The sequence below is a fragment of the Mirounga angustirostris genome, unplaced genomic scaffold (assembly GCF_029215605.1).
Source record: "Mirounga angustirostris isolate CCGP_5_RB_7025 unplaced genomic scaffold, mMirAng1.0.hap1 SCAF_17, whole genome shotgun sequence".
Lineage (NCBI taxonomy): Eukaryota > Metazoa > Chordata > Mammalia > Carnivora > Phocidae > Mirounga > Mirounga angustirostris.
In genome coordinates, this window is record NW_026991725.1 from 44,302,069 (window position 1) to 44,323,821 (window position 21,753).

The following is a 21,753-nucleotide window of genomic DNA, read 5'->3' on the forward strand; positions in this document are numbered from 1 at the left end:
GAAAAACTGGTATTTACAGTGTCAGTCAGCCCAAAAGGGACTGGATGTGCCACGGACGATGCTCCCGCTTCCCCCTCGGCCTCCCGGAGCCTGGGGGCCAGAGATTAACGGACCTCAGCCCACTGGTGCTGCCCTGCTTGGCTTCAATCTGCTATTGCTTCCCGTCGTCCTACTGCCTGGTCCCTTGCTGCTGCCTCCCCAGATTACACACACGGTCTGCCCCCCGGGCACCCGCGCCCTGCCTTCCCACACGGCACTGCCAGGGCACGTGCAGGGCGCCCGCGTGCGGTGTGCCCGGCTTGGTCGCAGGAGGATGCTGTGTCCGGTGGGACTCACGTCACCGGTGTCCTAGGTCCTCGGCCCGCACCTGTCTCCCAGAGCTGCCCGCGCCCTGGGCCTGTTCTACAGACCATGCCATCGTCCACATCCCAAAGTCGGTCTTCAACGGTCCGCGGTGCTTTCTGAACTTGGATGAGGCCCGGGCGAATGCCTATCTATTCACAAACGGGAATTTCCACCCAGGGCCCGGGGATCCCTCCTGGAGGCAGGCGGGCATGTCGGCTCGCTGCCGATTCCTGGGCCCGACGTTGACAGCACGCTGAATCAAACACACGGGTGCTTGGGGGTGAAGAGCCGCTTCCCCTAATTTACTTACAGACGAGAAACGATTAGTACAGCAGCAAATCAACCTCCGGGTGATTCATAAGGCACCTTGTTCAATGGAAATGGGCCGAACTGGCGGCAGGGGGCATCTGTCCGGCGTGGCTGCTCCCGGGGAGGGTGCCGAGGCCGGGGCTACGTGAACACGGGGTCTGCGATGCCGTGGTCCGGGTTGCAGGTGAAGGCGATGGTGACGGCGTAACGGGTGCCCCAGTGGACCTTCTCTACGCGGTGCAGGTTCTCGGACCCCGAGGTGAAGAAGGACACCCGACCTGGGACAGAAGAGAGCAGTGACCAGGAGGCCACACAGACGGCCGGCCCTGACGCAGCAAACAAGGAGAACGGGACAGGCCCGCCTGCCACGGAATGGCTGGGCAGGACGCAAAGCAGGCGAGGCCGCCGGAAGTGAGGGGCCCCCCAACCCCTGTCCCGACCCTCTTCGCGGTGGGCGGGGCCAGACTTGGGGCGAGGTCCTGCCACCGCCCAGGGCGCCCCGACAAGCCACGGGACCGCCCCAGGCCCACCCCTCACAGCCTTTCAGGTCTGACGCTTAGGACCTTACTTCTAATCCCACGTCAGACAAAACCAAACCCTGCAGAGTGATGGCAAAGCTTTAACCAGGAATCGGGGAAGACGCGTCAAGACAACGCCAAGCGCCTCGCCTCGTTAGCTCCCATCAAGTGGGGACAAAAGGTGAAGACGTGGGGAGAGGCAGCTTCTGAGTCAAGAGGAGGGGGTCCTCCAACCGTCAACAGACAATTCCACTCATTGGCTTCCGTCTTTAACTGGCCTTGCACACAGCACCGTAGATCTTTCTACAAGGGGGCTGACCATTGCAAAGCTGCAGGGGAGGAACCAGGGATTCGGCAGGCACTGTGGCAACTGCATTTCCCTTCGAAGCTACTGCTGGAAACGCGACTGCTTCCTTCATACTTGCAACTCGACCATAATCTTTGCAAAGGAAAGGAAAGTCCATCTCAGACACTTGCTGCTTTCTCGTTGTAAGCAAAGAACTGTGCTCTGCTTGGGAACAACAGAGCAAAAGAAATCGTGGACACAGCGGAAGCCGAGTGTGAGCCCGGTGGCTCCTGGAGCTCACACACGGTGCCGTCCCCGCGAAGGAAACACTCTTTCCCAGAGCAAGCCGCACGCACAACACTCTCTGAGACCCACATTTTTAAAAGACATCTTGTCCTCAGTCTCTTGCACTTTGATTCAAACCTGAGACACCGGACAAGCAGTCAGGCCTGTGTGCACACCCGTCCATGCCCTCTGCCCCCTGTGCAGAAGGACACGGCAATCAAGTGTCTGTTGACAGGCAGTAAGAGTGGGGGATCTCCACATCCCTCCCTGCGCGTTGGCACAGTTTGCAAACAGAGACCTTGGGACAGTACAAAGCCTCCCACCGTTCATGCTGCTGGAGCCTCAGAAGAAGAAATTAATATTGGGGCAGAAAAGGAGGACTTGAGGAAATGATCGCCCAACTTTCCCCAACGTGATGAAAACTTTTGGCTTTTAGTCCAATAAGCATAGCAAACTCCAAGTGGGATAAATATAAATAAGTCCATGCCGAGGCCCAACACCATGGAACGGATGAAATGAAAGATTTCGGGAAAATCTTGGAAACAGCAGAGAAAAAAGACAGTGACCCAGTGATGGCGACTCTCTCAGCAAGAATGGAACCCGAATAAAGGAATGATGTTTATAAAGAGAAAGGAAAATGCTATCAGTCCTGAATTTCAGTCAGTGAAGATAGCCAGGAGAAAAGGTGAGATGGGGACGTTCTCAGAAGAGCTGCTGCCAGGGGTGTGATGCGTGAAGGCCGAAGGAAAGCGGTCCCCACTGGAAACCCGGATCTACGGAGAGGGTCCTGGGAAGCATGAGTAAGGGGGAAAGCGTGAGGCGCTGTGGCTATTTTCCTGTGGATTCCCATGAGGCCGAGGACGCTGTGTAAGGAATGGATGCCAACTTTCATGTGGCCTCGCTGGCGGGCGAGACGCGCTGCATCTCTCGCCCGGCAAACGCCAGTTCCCGTGACATCTGTGGGCACGGACCAGCCTCGCTGAGCCCCAGGCGGGGACGGGACAGAGGGAGTGTTATAAAATAACCTGGCAGACCCCCATCTTGCCCACCTGGAGAGAGATTCTCAGGCCCCCCAAATGCCGGTGTGATGACCTGTGGAGAAAAGTGCGACTCGGGCCGTGCGGTCCTGCCGGAGCCCCTCTGTGCTTTCTGCGTGCAGCCCAGCAACGGAGCTGGGAAGTGCGCAGTGGTTCCGATAAACACAGGCACTACAGATGTGCTCTGCAAGAACCCAGTGGCAGGCTACCTGTCACCAGAACCACGAGGAAATTACCAGCAGAGGATGAAGTCACCATCTGTGTGGTGACCAGCAGGCCAGCACCGCCAACACCACACGAGGCAAAGAGCAAACACGGTAACACTGACACTGGAGGGCGGGTCTCCCAGGGCCACGTCCCCCAAGGCCACGTCCCCCAGGCCAAGTCCCCCAGGCCGAGTCTCCCAGGGCCACGTCCCCCAGGCTGAGTCCCCCAGGCCAAGTCTCCTATGGCTGAGTCTCCCAGGGCCACGTCCCCCAGGGCCACGTCCCCCAAGGCCACGTCCCCCAGGCTGAGTCTCCCAGGGCCACGTCCCCCAAGGCCACATCCCCCAGGCCGAGTCTCCCAGGGCCACATCCCCTAGGGGAACATCAAGTTGTCTGAATAATACTGCCCACATAATTCTATAAACATGAAACTTTTCAGAATTCAGAAAAAGGTACTTTCTGGCTTTTTACATTCTTCAGTAAATCACTTAAAATAAGATTTAGCTCAGCAACTGAGTAACCAAAAATGTGAAATAATCTCAGTTTTTGAGGTCCTTCACGTCCTTTTCCTCTTGGGCCACAAGGGTGTCTCTTGAAAGCAGTGACAGGTGACACCCGGCCTTAGCACCAGAAGCTTCTCTGGTTCTTAATCTGCTAAACTGCCGGAGCTGCAGGGTGTCTGGAGGCCCCTCCTGCCCACTGACTGAGCCGGGTCTGCACCTCTTCCCGTGCTCACCACAGAGGGAGGAGAGCAAACCCTGAGCTGCTTAATTCCCTTTTTACAGCTTTGATTTCCACGCTACTGCGTGTCCCACTCAGAGCTTCGACAGGGAGCTGTTTGGACCCACTGGCTTGGTCCCACGGCCGGTAGGAACATTCTTAGCCAACCCAGGAGGGCAGCCTCTCTGGTCTGACTGGGCTCCCACCAGGCGGGCGCCCAGTGAGCAAGTGAGCGCAGTGCGGCAGAACAGGTGAGCCGTGGCCGCAGGGGGACGGCGCGGCCCAGGAGTCTGGGCCAGGTGTCCGGGCTCTGCCTGTGAGTCTCTGGGAGTCCTGGCTGGGGCTGCGAACCCAGCCTTCCCCACAAGCGCCAGAAGGGAGGGGACGGTCCCTCCGCTCAGCACATGCTCACGGGCCGCTCTGAGTGTTCGTGCCGTGCTGGGGGCCCTGGGGGCTCCAGGACCACCTGGTCTGGGGAGGCACAGAGCGGGAATGCACTGCAGGAAGTGGGGGGCTCGGGGGATGTGCAGCAGTGACCTGGGGCAGCGGGCGTGTCCAGGCCAGCAGATGGATGGCTTGCCCAGCTGCCTGCAAGCCTGGGGCTGCCGCCTGAGGGTCCTACCTGCTCTCGGCTCCACCGTCTTGTTGGCCCCCTCCTCCATGAACACGAATCGGCCCCCGCCGAAGTCGTCCAGGTAGTCGGAGAGGTAGAGCAGTGAGGTGTAATCGAAGGAGCCGTAGGTCACCTGCGGGCAGAGCGTGAGGGAGCACGTCAGCGTCCGGGCGCTCGTGGGCACACCAGCCCAGAAGGCCGCGCTCGCGCTTCCGAGGTCGGTCAACAACACATGTCCGCCTCCTAAATGAGACCGCCGGCTGCCTTCCCGACCACAGACACACCGCGGTCAGGCCCGCGGTCCTGCGCTTTTGCCTGGGGCTCCTGCACAGCTCAGATGCAGCGCGTGTGGACGCTCGGCCGACAAGCCCGAGCCACAGCGATTCCCGGGACGGTGGCCGTGTCACCCGCTAACTGGCAGCTCCCACCTCCCACGTCCACACACGGAACAAACGCGGCAACGACAAGTGCTTTTGCTCTTTCTTCACATGTGGGGCAGCCCCAACCTTTGCTTTTAACTGTAGTAAAATACACGTGCCATAAATGTGCCATTTTAGCCAGGGGCACGAAGCACATCGTAGTCGCGCAGCCATCCCCACCGTCCGTCCCCAGAACTTCGCCTGGCATCTTCCCAAACTGACACTGTCCCCATTAAACACTCCCGGCCCCCACCCTTCTGCCTCTGTCTCTGACGACCCCGGGGTCCTTATCTGGCGGACCCTACAGTGTCTGCCCTTTAGTGCGTGAGCCTCTTTGCATAGACGCTCTTCGGGCAGACCGCGCGGGCAGTGCAAAGCAGATGGTGAAGGACGGGGTCTGGCTGAGGGCTCGTCTGAGCACGGACCCTCTGATGACCGACCCCCACCCCTGGCCTGGACGGAGGGATGTAAACAGGGGGTGGCTATCATTTGTTCCCTCAGATGCCCTGAAGTCTGGGAGGCGAGGTACTGTTCGCGGCCAGGGCAGACAAGGGGCACCACGTGGAAATGCTGTTTTCTCATCTGCAGGGTTTGGTTTAGAACCTCAGGCTGCTGAGGAGAAGCTGACTGCACTTCTCCAAGGGCTCACTCACACAGATCGGGATCTGGTTAATAAAGGGAACCGAGATACGCATTCTTTTCACACAAAGATAGTGATATCGACAAACAAGGAATTTTAATCACATAATAACATTTTCCAGGCTGATGAATCGTTCAATTAGCAAGTGTTGGGTAAGAGATAAATGGAGGGGTCTAAGAACTGCAGTCCAAACCGTCGCCCCCCAGCCCTGGAGCACAGCCCGACTCTCTCCTCTAAGCTGCGGGGCTGACAGCCAGTCATACGTGATTCTATTGACACCTGAAGGCATCCTGGGAACGACTCAGAAGCCCCAGGCCAGTCTCACGTGCCATATTTGATCAAGGCTTGAAAAGCCTTCTCCCCCTGCAACCATCTCTACCCCCATCACCATGACGACAGTCACCTCCTGACGGGAGGGGGGCCGGCCAGCAGAGCTGCCATAGTGCCCAAGAGCAATGTCACCATCTCACAAACTTGGTACCATGCAACATGAGGCTGGATTCCTATACACCTGGGCGTGTCCGCATCCCCCACTAAGACCCCGACTCAGGTTCCCCTTGTCCGGAATCCCTTCTCCCAACAAACACCAGAGGGATAAGTCTGCGAATCTCCCGGGGCCGGGCTTCTTGAGCAGCTTCCGCAGTGAACCTCACGTCCATCAATCATACGTGAGCCACGTAAAACCTGAGAGAGACCCTGTGCAGTGGGCGGGGAGTCCAGGAACCTGACCCTCTCCTACCCGCCCACCCCCAGATACCGCAAAGGAACCCTCAGAACTCGCGTGAGAACCAGGGAGCTGGTTGGGAGTGGCGGGGGTGTCTCTGTTCCTGAGCTGAGACAAGAGCCTCGCGGATGAGGAGCAGATGCCACGTTCCAGAGTTCTCTTGCGTCTAAGGACATCTTTTTGCCATGTCCACACGGGAGCGGCCTGTGGCTGCTCATGTGACCCCGGCTCCTGCAGACCCTTCCGTGGCCTCCTGGCTCTGAGCATCGCTCTGGAGAGCCTGAGGCTGCTGACATGTGACTGGCGGCCAGTCTCCTCCCGCCTGAGGAGTATTCTCTTCGAAGTGCGAGAACGCAGCCGGGCCACGCTCAGGGTTGTTTCTCCTGAGCGGACTCTTCCTGGTGGGTGGAGGGCTGTTCCTCCTTCGTGCAGGAGATCCTCCTGGGCTCCGGCCCACGGAGGGGGCTCCCTTCTCCGTATGCTGGACGTACCCGTCCGTCCTCCACACGCATCGTCTTTGCCGTCAGCACCGTAAGAACCACTTCTGCCCCTGCAACGTCTGTGATGATCTCACGGCCAAGGTCGCACCTGCCGCCTGGTGCGGTGACCATCGGCGGTGGTCACCCACAGACCAACAGCTGCCACAGCCGTGAGGGGCAGGGGGACGGGCTGGACCACAGCGGCCCGACTGGCATCCAAACACACTGCAAGCAGACCCTGGGCCTCCCGCCGTGAGGCCAGAAATCCCGCAGTCCCAGCCTGAGTCTGGGGAGCCCCCAGAGCGTCGCTGGCCCGCTGGGAGCCCCTGGCCACAGACGCCACTTCCATTTAAGCTGGCTTGAACTGATTACATATTGGGGTCCTCGGTTTCACTAACCACACCCTTGTGCTCATGGCCACGCGCGGTGCCGCCTCCGTCAGCCCAGTCGAGATTAAACAAAGGCTGAGCATCTGGCTGGGTTTCAGAGCTGAAGCCCCATTTGCAAGCGTGCGTCCCAACCTGCCCTCATCACTCATCCCAAGCTTTCCGGGTATTCTTCACCTGCTTCTTTCGTTCTAGCATCAAGGGACACGAGGGACGGTCCTCGGTCACCTGAGCACACCTGCAGCCCTCAGGTGACCCCGGCAGCACGCTGAGAACACGGGGGGGCGTGGCTGCAGTACAGATGGGGATGGGCTCCAACTCAGCGGGTCGAGATCACTGATTAGCTGGGACTGTGCAACAGAGATCAAGGACGGGAGATCCAGAGGATCCTGAGTGGTCGAGAGATCTTCCCGTGAAGAGGCGGGATGCGGGTGGAGGGTGCCCAAGGGGAGGCCACCTGCAGCTGTGGGGACGACAGAGCTGCCTGGGTGGCACGTGGTGGAGCTCACGGCTCCAGCGGACGCAGCCACGGAGGACAGGGTACCACGGTGCCCACCACTTCCTAGTGCACATTTCACTGTCCCACGGGGACGGGTTTTACCTCCTTGACGACATCCACGGGGTTCCACAGGGTTTAGGGCCCACCCCAAATGTCGGAGAGGAAGACATCTAAAATCCCAACCACAGACACGCCACAGGGCAGATGCTCCGAAGCCCAGGCCGAGCCGGCTCGGGCAGGCACGGACAAGCCCCAGCACCTGCGCCGGAGGGTGGGTGCTCACCTTGTCCACGTGTGCGTGCCAATACTCATCGTGAGCCGTCCGGGCTTGGGTGCTGTTGATGCGGGAGAAGAACGTGGGCTTTGTCAGGTAGAGCGAAGACACACTGATGCCAAAAGCCTGGGCGATCGTGAGCTGGACCCTCTGCCGCACGTCCCTGTCGGGAGGACACATGCATCACCCAGGAGCAGTGCGGCCCCCGGAGAGAACTCTCCACAGGTCCCGCAGAGCCCACACAGCGCCACGCCGCAAAAAGACATGGACTACAGGCCAGCCGCCAGATGGACAGACACACACCCAGCAGCCTGGGCCTGTGTGAAAGGACACCACGTGCAGGACTAGGAACTGAGCACCGATTCCCTGCAGGAATGGCCACGGCACCAGGCCCGCTGGGGACACTCAGGAGCAACAGAGGAGGAGAGCGGCCCTCTGCATCGCGTGCGCGTGTTCCTGAGCGGGGCAGAGGGGCCCTCACTGGGAGCTACAGTGTGCGCAGCCAGGGGCCGGGGCCACCGCCTGCCACAGCAGAGGGGTGGCACCCCGTAGAGACACCGGCCCCTTCCTCGCACGTCCAGGGGGCTGGGCTCCAAGCCCTGCACGCGCAGCTGTGGGGCGAGGTGCCAATGGAGCACAGCCCCCCACATCGGCATCCACAGTGGGGGCACCACCTCTGCCTGGACCGCTGCTGACCTGCACAGCCGAGCTCCAGGGAGCCGCCTCCTTGTGGGAGGCCAGATGCAGGGGAGCAGTGCTAGACGGGCTGACCCCCGTCTTTCAGGTAGACACACGACACCTGCTGCCTACCCACCCACCTACACGCCTCTACACACACGTGCACACGGACCTCCCTACACACACCAAACGTACACCCTTACACACGTGTACACATACCTACCTACACGCAGCATATTTACATGCCTGGACACACGTGTGCACACGGACCTACCCACACACGCCATACACACTTACACCCCTACATATGCCCAAGTCTGCGAGACTCAGGTACACGCCCACACGCACCTACACATTCAGGGGCCTGCCCACGTACCCCTGTGCACACGTGCGGAGCTAGCTCTAGCCCCACAAACAATGTAGCTCCAGCACAACAGGGTATCCTTCCAACATCTCCAAACCACCGGCCGATGCTTCAACAGGCACACCACTAGCCAAAGGGTGCCCCCATTCCGCAGGGCGCCAACTGGGGGCACACCAAACTTTTCCTGGGACCCCCTTAGACTCATTTCAGTAAGTAGAGCAAGGACTCTACCATCAGCGATGTTCACGGAACTTCTGCTGGGCCAACAACTACACTCAGAATGCTTCTAACCCTTCAACGGGGTAGGAGATACGTGTGCGCTCAGCAGCTCTTATCAGCCAAGTCAGAAAAACTACTTCTGAGAATGTCAGAATTTTTAGTGGGCTTTGTTGTCTTCATCTTTGTTCACCTTCAACGCGCAAAGCTTTGCCAACAGTGTTGAGCCAAATGTCCCAGTTCAACGAACCGAAAGAACTTAGAGGCTCATGGTATTCCTTCACTCTGTCATCAAACCACACACTCTGTGGATGGCACACTAATGAGGTGATGGTGCTCCTTCTGGGCTCGCGGGGGCCCGCCCCGGACAGTCCTCCGGTTTTCAGTTCCGGCCACTGCATGTCACGCTGCACACCCTCCCTGAGGTCAGCAGACAGATGACAGCCAGAAAAGACGGGAAACAAACTGACGTTTTACCTTCAGCACGTCCAGAGATGGCTGGGAGTCCGACGAAACCACGTGGACGTGGCACCGAGGGCGGCAGGAGCCCTGCTCCCAGGGTCACACTGACCACCTCTGTAATAACCCGAGGTGGAGTTCCGGGAATTTCTCACCCTGAACATTAACCATAAAGCCAACCTCAAAGCTTTCCTTCCAGCTCACAAGACACACAGAGCGGAGCATTTTGTATTTTGTGTGAATTATCAGAATGCTTTCGTGGGAGACAGGCAGCTCTTCTGACCATGACATCGCCATGGCCTCGAGAGTCCCCAAACCTCGCTCTCTTGGTCCAGCAGAAATGTTCTGTGACGATCTAGACCATAAATGAGATCAGGCTGAGATCTCATGCTGGTAATACTCTTGTCATGTCTCAGAATGCTCAATTATTTTTAACAACAGAATAGACAAAGTTAGAAAAAAGATTCCAACGTTACCCTCTAAAACTGCCATTTCCTTGGCAACACTATTTGAGAATCTATTTTGAGAAGTTTTAGTGATTGGGTTATTATTATGATTATTTTTTTTTAAAGATTTTATTTATTTACTTGACAGAGAGAGAGATAGCGAGAGCAGGAACACAAGCAGGGGGAGTGGGAGAGCGAGAAGCAGGCTTCCTGCCGAGCAGGGAGCCCGATGTGGGACTCGATCCCAGGACCCTGTGATCATGACCTGAGCCGAAGGCAGACGCTTAACGACTGAGCCACCCAGGCGCCCTATGATTATTTTTTTAAAGGTTTTTTTATTTTAAGAGAGAGAGCTGATGCGAGCAGGAGGAAGGGTGGAGGGAAAGAAAATCTCAAGCAGACTCCCTGCTGCGCGCGGAGCCCAATGCCGGGCTCAATCCTACAACCCTGAGATCATGACCTGAGCTGAAATCAGAGTGGGACACTTAACCAACTGAGCCACCCAGGCGCCCCAGTTATTATTTTAATAATTGTTTTACTGTGTGAAACTAATTGGTTCCTTCCATTTTTCCTCATTGATAACTACCAGTCTCATTTATTAAACCCTCAGCTCTGGTGGAACACAGCGAACGTCCTGATGAAGCCTGCGTTCCATGCCTCCTGGCAGCCGCCTCCTCCAGCACCCACGTGCCCGGCAACGGCGCTCACCCTTCTTGGTTCAACAGCCAACTGGGTTTTCACTCCAGAAATACAAACTCTGTTCCATACGTGCGACTCTCCCTGGGTTCTCTGCGCAACCACTGTCCCCGACCGCAGTTGGATCGACACCCCTTCCTCTCTGCAGGCTCGCACTCGAATGAGACACAAATCCGCTATTTTCCCTTCATCCGTGGTGATCGTTTTTACGTTTCATAGAGCCTTGAACTTACGAACATTAAAATACTGATGCACGCTGTTCACTTGACAGTAAACACCGTAAACACAGTAAACCAGTCACGGGGTGATTGCAGACCAGGCTCCTGCACCGCTGGTCACCTGGCCCTTTTGTGCTGCGAAACCCGGCCTCGCTCCAGGCCCAGACTTCAGGGCCGACCCAGTGAGGTCACTAGCGCGTGGCAGGGGTCAAGGGCACCGCTCACTGCTGCTACAATTTGCAGGTCAAGTTCACCCCGACCCTTCGCTTCTCTCTGGACCAGGAGCCCGGCTGTCTCCCTGGAAACATCACCAAAGGGAAGCAGCAGCTGTTTCCAGGCCTCGAGGCTACGGTAGCAATGGGCCTGCTGGTTGCTGGTCAGGGACGGGTGCCGGGGCCGAGGGGACAGAAGGGCAACGTGGGGGTCCGCATGGCGACGAGACGCTTGGTACCGTGACTGGCAGCCCTTACATGACCAACCCAGGGGACAGAATTGCACACACTCACACAAATAAGGTAGAACCAGGGATTCTGAGCAAGACGGTGGGGGCAGCACTGGGGCCGGTTCCTGGGGGCGATGCCCTGCTCTGCTCACACCAACTTGTTGCCATTGGGGGAAACTGGGTGCAGGGTACATGGGATCGCCCTGTGTTATTTCCCCAAACAGTCTGTGAGTCTTGATTATCTAAAAATTATAAGTTTTAATTAAAGAAAGCCACTCCCCAGTGAGGGGCGCTGTCAGGGCAGGAGGGCCGTTCCTGGCGCCAGCATGTGTGGTGTGACTTGAGAGGGTCCGGCCCCCTGCAGCACCCTGGGCTGCTCGTGGGGCTCTTGCAAGAGCTGCTGGACCCGCTGAGGCTGGCTCTGCCTCCCTCCACGTGAGCTGTTGCGAGGGGCAGGGAGCAGCCCTGGACAGACGGGGGGCGCACGAGGCCTCCACGGGCCTGCTCCTGCCACAGGGTCGTGTGGGCTCGATGGCCTGGCTGGACCCACAGCGACTGAGGCAGGGGCTGCCCTGTGCACCACCAGCTAGCCCGAAGCGATCTGGACGCTAGTGCAGAGTGTAACACTCACAGCTGTTCTAGTACTTTCTGCCAGTCGGCCCTGGCTGCACAGAGTGTCAGGGAAGGAGAAAAACCACGGAGCTGGGAGAAGAGGCCAACCAGACAAGCCCCCTCCCTTCAGTATTTCTGGGGACGCTCATGCGGTCCATGGGTTCCCTGGCCTGGCCCCCAGGGCAGAGAGGTACCACCCCTGGGTCCACCTGCCCGGACTCTGTAAAGTGAACTGTGCATTTCAGCCTTCGTGAGACCCTCTGCTCACAACGTGCCCACGACAAGCCAGGGGCTGTGGCACATACCCCAGGGACATGCACAAGCCTTCAGCTGGGGTGGACACGGGGCGGGCGTGGTCTGGAGAGGTAGTGGTCAGATGGGTATGGCCGGGTGGTAGTCTTTGAGGGCAAGGGTTGGGTGGGTGGACGTGGTCAACGGGCATGGACTCGGTGCTGTGGTGGGATGGGCAGGGTCGGGGAAGGCGTGATCACGGTGGGTTCGGACAAGTGGGCGTGCCCAGGGGCGTGGCGTGGGCTGGTGGGCGGGGTGAAGATGGGTGGGCACGGTTGCAGAGGGTGGGTGGGTGTGGCCTAGCCTGGGGCGTGGCCTAGGCCCTTGAGCAGGGGCTGGTGGGCGTGGCCCTGCAGCTGGGTGGGCGTGGCCCTGATGGGCGTGGCGCGCCTGGGTTCTGCCCCTGGCTGGGCGGGGCTCCCGCGGCACCGACCCTCCGCCCTCCCCACTCAGCCTGCGCCCCCTGCCTCCACGTCTGACGTCATGACCGCTTTCCTCCTCACCTGTACAACTGGAAGTCCTCTTCTGAGAAGACGGTTTGTATTTTATCTCCAAAGTATCTGTGAAAAAATAGGCTGTTAACAAATGTAACGTTTCATTGGACGTCTGTTGTCAACGCTTTATTATAATCTCTGAATCTTTTCCCCACTTCCTTTAGCTTCGTTTTTTCCTCCTGGGTGCTGATCTCTGTTTCTCCAGCGATAACCACGTGATTAAAGGGACCGAAGTCAATGTGAGCACCAAGGTTGGGAGAATCTCTGCTTCTCTGGCCTCAGGGAGGATCGGAGTCCCACCGGACTCTCCCGCTCTCCTGAGGGCCTGGCCAGCCTCTCACCCCTCCCACCTCTCCCTCTGGCTGCCCCTCGGCCTCAGGAAGGTCCCGCTTTCCGGAGAAGGCCCCGGAGAAGCCTCCGATGGAGCCCCAGGCTGTTCCCTGCAGCTGGTGAACAAGGATCCCGCCCCCTGAGAAGGGCCATACCCCCAGTTCCAGCTAAGAAATGCACAGGGGTGCAGGGAGGGCTGCAGCCCCTCAGGGCTCTCACCTGTACAGATTCACAAAGCGCTTCCCGACAGACAGGGCCCCCGAGTGCAAGTCCAAGACGGATGCCTGGAAAAGACGAGCACAGGGCGGCAGGGGCCTTGAGGTCCAGCCCACCCTCACCCTGGGACCGGGAGGCCATGCCGGGTTTCAAGACAGGGGACCCAGGGTATGTACAGGACAGATCTCATTCTCTCCCGCCCAGTCTGATTTTCTGAAAACGGTCCACAGACCTGTGAACTCCTGCAGCTGAATCACACCCCGCCCACCCTCGCTCCTTCAGCCCTGTTGAGGTGTAAGGGACAGATGAGCTGCCCAATTTGATAAGCTTTGATGTCACATACCCGTGAGCCACCATCACCATCAAGATAACAACCACATCCCAGAATGTCCTCGTACCCTCTGCCATCCTGCCTCTCTCCCCCGACTCCTCCCCACCCAGGCAACCACCGATGTGCTTCCTACCGTCACAGACTGATGCACATTTTCTAAAATTGTATGTGAATGTAATCATGTGGGATGCACTCTTTCTGGGTCTCCTGCTGCTCAGCATCACCACTCTGATTCGCTCATGCTGTTGTGTCCACAGACATCCATCCCATCTTATTGCTGAGGACACTCCATGGTTTGGGGTAACACAACCATGTGGGTTGTTTCCAGTTTGGGGCTATTACCAATTAAGCCGCCCTGAACACTGGCAGACAAGTCTGTGTGGACAGATGCTTTCATTCTCTTGGGTAAATCCCCAGAAGTGGAATTGCTGGGTCCTACTTTCTAAAACACCGTCAAAGTGTTCTGCACCCCTGCCCACCCCACCTCTGTGGGTCTTCCGCCCCATTCGGGAAAAGTGGTCACCAGCAGGGACCATTTTTACGCTATCTGGAAGCTACTATATTTCTCCTAATTGGTGCAGTGATCAGCCCAGGGGTTTGAACATAATTTGAGCTTAATAAATGTTAACTGAACTTAAAGGCATCAAATCTGGTTTCTTTGCTGCAAGACAACTTCCTGGGAATGCCCAACAAAGAATAAGAGATGAGTCCATGCACAAATGGGTTTTTAATAAATGCTACCCCTGATTCAAACCAAACTGAAATAAAAGGAGCTTAATTTTCAGAACTCTGGGGGAAATTTTGCAGAATAAAATAAAGTCATGCAGATAATCATAGAGATACTTAGAAATTCTAGCAAAGTCCATAAACTAATCTTCCCAGGACTTTCAAACATGTAGACCGATCCGGGTCTGCGTAATGGCGATAATTCAGCCATCGCCAAACAATGCAGAGAAGACTATCTTCCACAGCTTCACACGCTGGGTGGAGACCCACATTCAGGACACCACAGGGAAATGCAAGCTAATGTGTGGTGCTCATAAGAACAGGACCCCAGGCGCTGCCCAGGAGGCAGATGAGGCACAGGGCTGCCCTGGCCCAGCAGCTGCTGTGACTGATCACCACAGACCGGGGACTCAAACTAACCGAATTTGTCTCCTCACAGCTACTGAAGCCAGAGATCCTAAAATCAAGGTGTGGCCAGGGCCACGCTCCCCCTGAAGGCTCTAAGGGAGGACTCCTCCTGCTTCTTCCAGCTTCTGGTGGCTCCAGGGGTCCCCTGGCTTATGGCTGCATCCCTCCACCTCTGTCTTCCTGCGGCTTCTCCTCTTCCACAAGTCTCTCTCTGCCTCTCTCGCATAAGGACACTTTTGCCATTGGATTTAGGGCCCACCCCAATCCAGAATGACCTCATCTTCAGACCCTTAACTTCATGGCATCTGTAAAGACCCCTTTTCCAAATAAGGTCTTATCCCCAGGTTCTGGGTGGACGCACTGTTTATGAGATCCCCTGGGACGTCCCCCCCTCCACTGGGCCCCTGCACTCTCACACACATGGATGACAGTGCCCACACCGTGTCTGTGGGGCCTCCAGCCTGGAGGCTGGGGAGCATGTGTGTCACCGTGTCCCAGGAGCCCCTCCCGCTTCCAGGGCTGGCCACCCTCCTCACTGGGCTCCTAACTCACCCTCTGTCAGCTCACTGTCTGAGACCAGATCCGCCTGCCCCCAGCGGGGGCCCCAGATCTGGAGCAGGCTGCTGCAACTCCCTGTGAAGAGCGGGGACACTCTTGTGCCCCCTGAATGTGGCCTGTCCACACTGGCGATGTGGGGGGACACCTCCTTGCTCCTGGACGGACAGCAAGTTAAAGGGGCAGAAAGAAAACTGAAGCAGGAACTCACCCCTCCGTCAGATCCTCCCAGGGACAGCCCCTTCTCGGCTATGCTGTGGGGGAAGGTCATTATATTCAGGATTTAGTTAGTAGAATTCTCTGTGGTATATCTAGGCAAATAACCAGCATGATTCATGTAATGTTAATAGATTGTTTAATATTTGCAACATAAACACATGTTCAGACCAAAGGACTCAATTTTCAAAGCTAAATGAGTAAATGGTAATATTTCCTCACCATCTTGTTAATTAAATATGACAGATGAGAAACAAGTAGGCTTAATTTCCATCTTTAGCACCAAGAGCTGGTGTCCACCCAAATGGGCTGAGCTACTCCCACTGGGTCCCTGGGGATGGGTCAACCCGACTCCAGTGACTCCTGCCCAACGAGCCCCTACACTGCTATCTAGAAACAGGAGGAGCGTCTCCCTGCTGGGACGGGCAGCTGGGACATAGGCTGAAGGCAGCTTGAGGGCAGACGCCGCTCCACCTTGCACCTGTGTCTAAACAGCTCTCGTGTCTGAACAATTTGTTGCAAAATCAAAGCTTTAAGATCTTGTTTTTAAAATCCCAACAAAGAAAAATCCAGTGTTGGCTGCATCTGAGTAAGACTTCCTGCCCCGACGCCAGTCACGGCTGGTCGGCCCAAGGGCTAATGCCCAGCCAGCTTAGGCACAGAGACTGCACCGCTCTCTTGTGAGCCCCTGTTGCAGGGGGCACGTCTGCACAGGGCACGCACAGTCTCCCCAACAGCTGAGGAGGCAGCATCTCCTAGACCTCCTATCCAGGTCAGACCCACTTCCCCTGAAGAGGGCTTGGGCCTCGGCGGGTTCCAGCGGCAGCAGCAGCATCCCTGAGGGGAACACCCTTTGCTCCTGGAAACTGGAGAAGCCTGCTTTTGCCCTTGGAGGCACGCAAGAAATGCTTAGGAATTCTAAATGAATTTCTTTACGTTGCTTTTTTAGTAAAAACCGTCTGCTTCCTGTCCTGCAGCCCCACTTTCCCATTTGTTCGGGACAGAAGAGGCTTGGGTACCTGCGAATCCGCTGGGCTTCGTCCCTGGTGATGACAGTGTCAGTGATGCCCCGGCCACACTTCCTGGGCGAGCAGCCTGGGGAGAGAGGAGCCAGAAGGAGATGCTGACCCCATGCTGAATCTGTTGAGGACTTACCTATAGGTGGCCCTCCCCAGGGGAACTCTGTGGGGCCGTGCCTTCCACAGGTTGAGCGTCTGCCTTCAGCTCAGGTCATGATCCCGGGGTCCTGGGATCAAGCCCCGAGTTGGGCTCCCTGCTCAGCGGGAAGCCCGTTTCTCCCTCTCTCTCTGCCTCTGCCCCTCCTCCTTGCTTGTGCACTCTCTCTCTCTCTGTGTCTCAATTAAAATAAAAATCTTAAAAAAAAAAAATCCAGGGGCACCGGGGTGGCTCAGTCTGAGCGTCTACCTTCGGCTCAGGTCATGGTCCCAGGGTCCTGGGATCGAGCCCCGCATCGGGCTCCCTGTTCGGCGGGAGGCCTGCTTCTCCCTCTCCCACTCCCCCTGCTTGTGTTCCCTCTCTCGCTGTCTCTCTCTGTCAAATAAATAAATAAAATCTTAAAAAAAAAAAGAAAGTCTGAGCCAATATCAAAGGACCTATATCATACAGATTATATATTATTGAGCTACAAGGCAATTAGGTTAGAAACTGATTTTTTTTTTCTAAAGATTTTATTTATTTATTTGAGAGAGACAATGAGATAGAGAGAGCATGAGAGGGGGGAGGATCAGAGGGAGAAGCAGACTCCCCGCCGAGCAGGGAGCCTGATGTGGGACTCGATCCAGGGACTCCAGGATCATGACCTGAGCCGAAGGCAGTCGCTTAACCAACTGAGCCACCCAGGCGCCCTAGAAACTGATTTTTAAAAAGAGAGAACCAAAACCCCATGAATTTTGAAATGCTGAAACCCAGTAGGAACAGAGTGTTCAACATGAGTAAGGGTCAAGAGTATAATTTGGGTGAAAAAGTGAATTTTGGATGGTTGACTTATCAGGGCAAGCACACACTCCACACACACACGGTGCGGTGCTCTGTCCAGACACCCCCACAGGGGTCGAGCCTCTGTCTCATCAGGAGCCCCTTGCCCAAAGTAGAAGCCCCTCCAGCTTGAGGGGCAGGAGAGAAGTCCAGAAGCTTTAAATAGACCTCAACTATTTTTTGGTATTGTGGAAATATACATAACACAAAATTTACCATTTTACACTCATAGTGTTGTGCCAACATCATCACTATTCGTCTCCAGGATTTTTTCTGCTTCCCAAACTGGAACCCCACATTGCTAAATAATAACAACTCCCAATCCCCCCACCCCCTTGTGCAAACTTTTAGTGTTGCTAAATTATTAAGTGCGTGAGAAGAGAAACTTCAGCTCTAACTGCAGAGAAATACTTTCTTGGAAGCTGGGACAGGAGAGGGAAAGGCTGAGGGAGACAGGGAGGGCACCCACACGGGCAAGGGAGGTGGAGCCCTGGCCCGCGGGCGCCACTCAGTGGAAGCACTGGGCAGTCTTCTTCCAGTTCAGTCCAGAGCACTACTCTCAATGAAAAAATGAACAAAATTCTGTCTTTAAGACAGTCGTGCAGGCTAGGTTTTTAAAACGGAGAAAGTGCCCAGCAGCGAGGAATGTGTGAGAAATTAAAGCCCACTGGCACTGAGGTCCTGGGCTCTCCGGGGTGCCGAACCCAATGGGCGCCTCTGGGTACCACGCCCCCTCCTGCCTTCCTGCCCCCCCCCCCCCCCCGGCATGGGACACTCGACCTGGGGAAGGGCTTCTGGTAGTGACATTTCTTTTTTTTTCTTTTATAAGATTTTATTATTTATTTGAGAGAGAGCGAGAACACAAGCAGGGGGAGTGGCAGGCAGAGGGAGAAGCACGCTTCCCGCTGAGCAGGGAGCCCGATGCGGGACTCGATCCCAGGACCCTGAGACCATGACCTGAGCTGAAGGCAGACGCTCAACGACTGAGCCCCCCAGGCGTCCCCATTAGTGACATTTCTTGTTGCAACATTTTCTGCAGCGACAACACTCTATAACACTCTATAGCCAAAGACCTTTCTCATTTCAGCTTTCTCTTCCTTACCTTTCCAATTCCGTTGTGTGCCTCCAGGCAAACTGTCTCTCCAGCAGAGTGCAGGGCACCTCGGTAAAATGTTAGCCTCGGTGACCGGCAGGCCTGCCCCTGCATTTCCCAGTCCAGGTGTGGGTTAACCCACCTGAAGGAGGGAAAGTTCGCCCATACCCCCCGGCCCCCGCCCACTTTCAATCTGATTCCCACCAATTCATTGCAGCAGAACACGGACACATCTCAGACACAGCGCGTTCCATGTTGACGTGCTGCTCTTTCCCGGACTGCAGCAGCATCGCCTACCTTCAAACCTTCGGTGACTGTCATAGTCCTCTGAGCAGGGCACCTCGATGAACCTGCCTGGTAGCATCTCGCCACGGTGAGCCAGGACCTCAGTGACGCCACCATCACCCCTCAGACTGCCCCAGAGCAGCAGCCCAGCAAGCACGGCGCAGGCCCCCGGGATGGCGGTTCTCAGCCACTTCCTCGGCACCTCCCGCGGGGCCCGGACACTCTTGGTGCTGAGGACAAAACACAACCGCCGTCACCCAAAGGCACCCGTGTGTGCTGAGAAGACAGACCATGATGACCAGGGACCGCACCCACACTTGGTTACAGCAAGTCTTACACTGTTCTGCAGTAACGGAGGTCAGAGCTGCTCTCAGCCAATCCAGGGGCACTCGGCAGCCTGAGAGGACGTGCTGGGGAAGAAGGCCCCCAGCCCCATCTGACCCGTGCTGGGAACAAGGTGAGCTGCCAGTCAGTGTCCCTCCAGGCCCACGGAGAACCCGAATCTGTGCTGCCAATCACATTGCCTGCAACTGAAACTGACTGCCCCGAACCATGTACCAGGGCCCATGCCCACACACAGGACACAAACTAAGTGTGAGTCAAACCCACTTCACTAAAACCACAAGCCAGCCGAGAAGATAAGCACAGTGAAAACAATGTACAATTAAGACACTTTTTGCACAACCTGGGTAACTACACTTCTCACCGCCAGGGCTGAAGTTGCATGCACATGTGTGTGCACATCTGTACCCATGTATGTGCCCGTGGGTGCGGCTGTCTGTGTGCACCTGTGTAAACGGGAAGCTGTCTACTGTTGTCTAGGAAAGACTTGGTGACTGTAGGGCTCAAAGAACTCGCAAAAAAAGAAAGAAAAAAGGGATGCCTGGGTGGCTCAGTCGTTAAGCGTCTGCCTTCCGCTCAGGTCGTGATCCCGGGGTCCTGGGATCGAGCCCCGCATCGGGCTCCCTGCTCCGCGGGAAGTCTGCTTCTCCCTCTCCCACTCCCCCTGCTTGTGTTCCCTCTCTTGCTGTGTCTCTCTCTGTCAAATAAATAAATAAAAATCTTAAAAAAAAAAAAAGAAAGAAAAAAGATCAAGGCACTCTTTTAAGGAGGTGTGCCCTGTTTCTTCAAGTATGCGATTAATTCCTGAAAAGCAGGGAGTCTGACTTCTATTTTTATGTCCCTCAACTCTTTGCAGTGCTATATGAATAAAACAAATTCCAATAAATAAATCCCAAGGAGGGCACAGCATGGTCAGACCACATTGAGTGGATACCTGATCATTTTAAACAGGGATCATAGACACCTGAAGGGGAAGGGGGGCTCTGCCCAACTCAAAAAGATTCCCCACCCCTAGAACTGCTGTCCAGCCTCCAGGCCACCCAGCCTTCCATAATTAGACCAGGGTGGACACCTGACACCAGCAGGCCCATCATTTCCCTCCTCCCGAAATTCCAGACAGGGCAGGGAGACTGCCAGCCCATCTCAGCAGCAAATGATTGGCACCCTGCCGGACAAGGCAGAGTTGCTGGGGACCCTTCTCCCCACAGTGCGGCTGTGGAATCTGAAAGGGACGGGGTGGGGGGGGGAAGGGGAGGGGGGACGACGACGACGACACACGCACAGAGACACAAAAGATGAAGAAACTGCATCTTCGGCCAGATTCAGATGCAACACTCCCCTCGAGGTCTGCTCAAGGGGAGCACCCTGTTGGGAGCAAGCTGGCTCAAGCTGCACCCAGAGAATCTCGCCAGAACAGAAGGGGCCTGCTTTCCAAGTCTCAGAGCAAGGTCCATGGCCGCTGGGCAAGCACTGGGGCCCAGTGATTTTTCCTGGAGCGATGAAAACACACCCTGGCTCTGAGAGCTTTAGGAAGAACCCCCTGCAAGGCTACGCGATGGGACGGTCCCTTATTCATTCATCGGGCCACCCATCCGACGGCCCTCCTATACAGAGCCCTAAGGACAGCGCACAGGGACGACACGACGGGGCCTCGGAGCACGCCCGCGTCGGGAGGCCGGCCGCGGAGCCCTCTGCACACAGGGTCCGGGTCAGGGAAGGACTCCCGCCCCGAGTTCCCGTCCGGAGTCCCAACCCCGAGCCGCGGCCGCGCAGCACGACTCTGCGGCCACGCCCCCATAGGCCACGCCCCCTGGTCTGGCCACGCCCGCCGCGCGGCCACGCCACGCCCGCCGCCGCAGCTCGCCCCTCCCCGCGCCGTCCGGTACCTGCTCGGGCGCCGGCGCTCGGCCGGCCCGCTGCCCTCGGGAGCCTTGGGCGCGCCCCTCCGCTGAGGCGCCATCGGGCCAGGCCTCTGCGGAAGCGGGCGGGACGCGGGAGCCGCCGCGAGCCGGGACGAGCGCCGCGAGAGGTTGCGCGAGGCCGGCGCTGCCGGGGACGCAGAGCGACGCACTCGACCGTCGGCCCGGGTCTGGCGGCCAGGCCCGAGCAATCGGAGGCCGAGCGCCGAGCCGGGCGGGGCGGGGCGCGGACCCGGGCGCGCACTCCGCAGGGCGCCGCGCCGCCCGCCCCCCGCCCTCGGAACTCGCCGAGCCTCGGGACCTGCGGCCTGAGGTGCGTCCTCTCCCGCAGCGTGCGCCCTCTTGCCGGGGTCTCCAAGTCGTCGTCTCCTCCCGGGTCTCAGGACCCCCATGCCCAGGTCCCAGGGCTCTTCTTGGGGCTCGCCAGGCTCGTCTGCTGGGGTCTCCGAGCCCTTATCCCGGGGTCGGTTGGCTGCGCTCGGGTCTGCGCCACACCCGCGGGTGCTGGGACCAGCTGGTGCTCAGCCCGCGCCTGTCTCCCGAAGGCCGCGCTGCTGTGATAGCTTTCCGTTTCCCTACAGAACGTCCGTCCTGTGCATGAGGAGCAAACTTAACCGGCCGTGTCGGGACGCCTGAGGCTGGAGGGGGGAACGGTGAGGTGCATCCGGGAGGCGTGAGCCT

The 21,753-nt window shown here is 57.3% G+C and overlaps 1 protein-coding gene across 1 annotated transcript; it reads right to left on the reverse strand.

Moving 5' to 3' along the window:
- Positions 1 to 616: 616 nt before the first annotated feature.
- On the reverse strand, positions 617 to 21,657 carry OGFOD3 (2-oxoglutarate and iron dependent oxygenase domain containing 3). The gene is made up of 9 exons (XM_045888216.3): positions 21,040 to 21,657; positions 18,824 to 19,041; positions 16,458 to 16,533; positions 15,434 to 15,476; positions 13,206 to 13,270; positions 12,666 to 12,722; positions 7,750 to 7,903; positions 4,329 to 4,452; positions 617 to 932 (listed from the first exon to the last, which is right to left on the reverse strand). The coding sequence occupies exons 1-9, from the start codon at positions 21,462 to 21,464 to the stop codon at positions 796 to 798; spliced, it is 1,299 nt and encodes a 432-aa protein (XP_045744172.2). The 5' UTR covers positions 21,465 to 21,657; the 3' UTR covers positions 617 to 795.
- Positions 21,658 to 21,753: the final 96 nt, after the last annotated feature.

Coding starts and splice junctions, on each gene's coding strand:
- OGFOD3 (XM_045888216.3), bottom strand. CDS start 21,464: ATGGGGGTCCTGAGACCCGGGAGGAGACGACGACTTGGAGACCCCGGC. Junction 19,042..21,039: donor GAGCGCCGGCGCCCGAGCAG/GTACCGGACGGC, acceptor TTTTGTCCTCAG/CACCAAGAGTGTCCGGGCCC. Junction 7,904..12,665: donor GAGGACTTCCAGTTGTACAG/GTGAGGAGGAAA, acceptor TCCTCCCGACAG/GGACGTGCGGCAGAGGGTCC.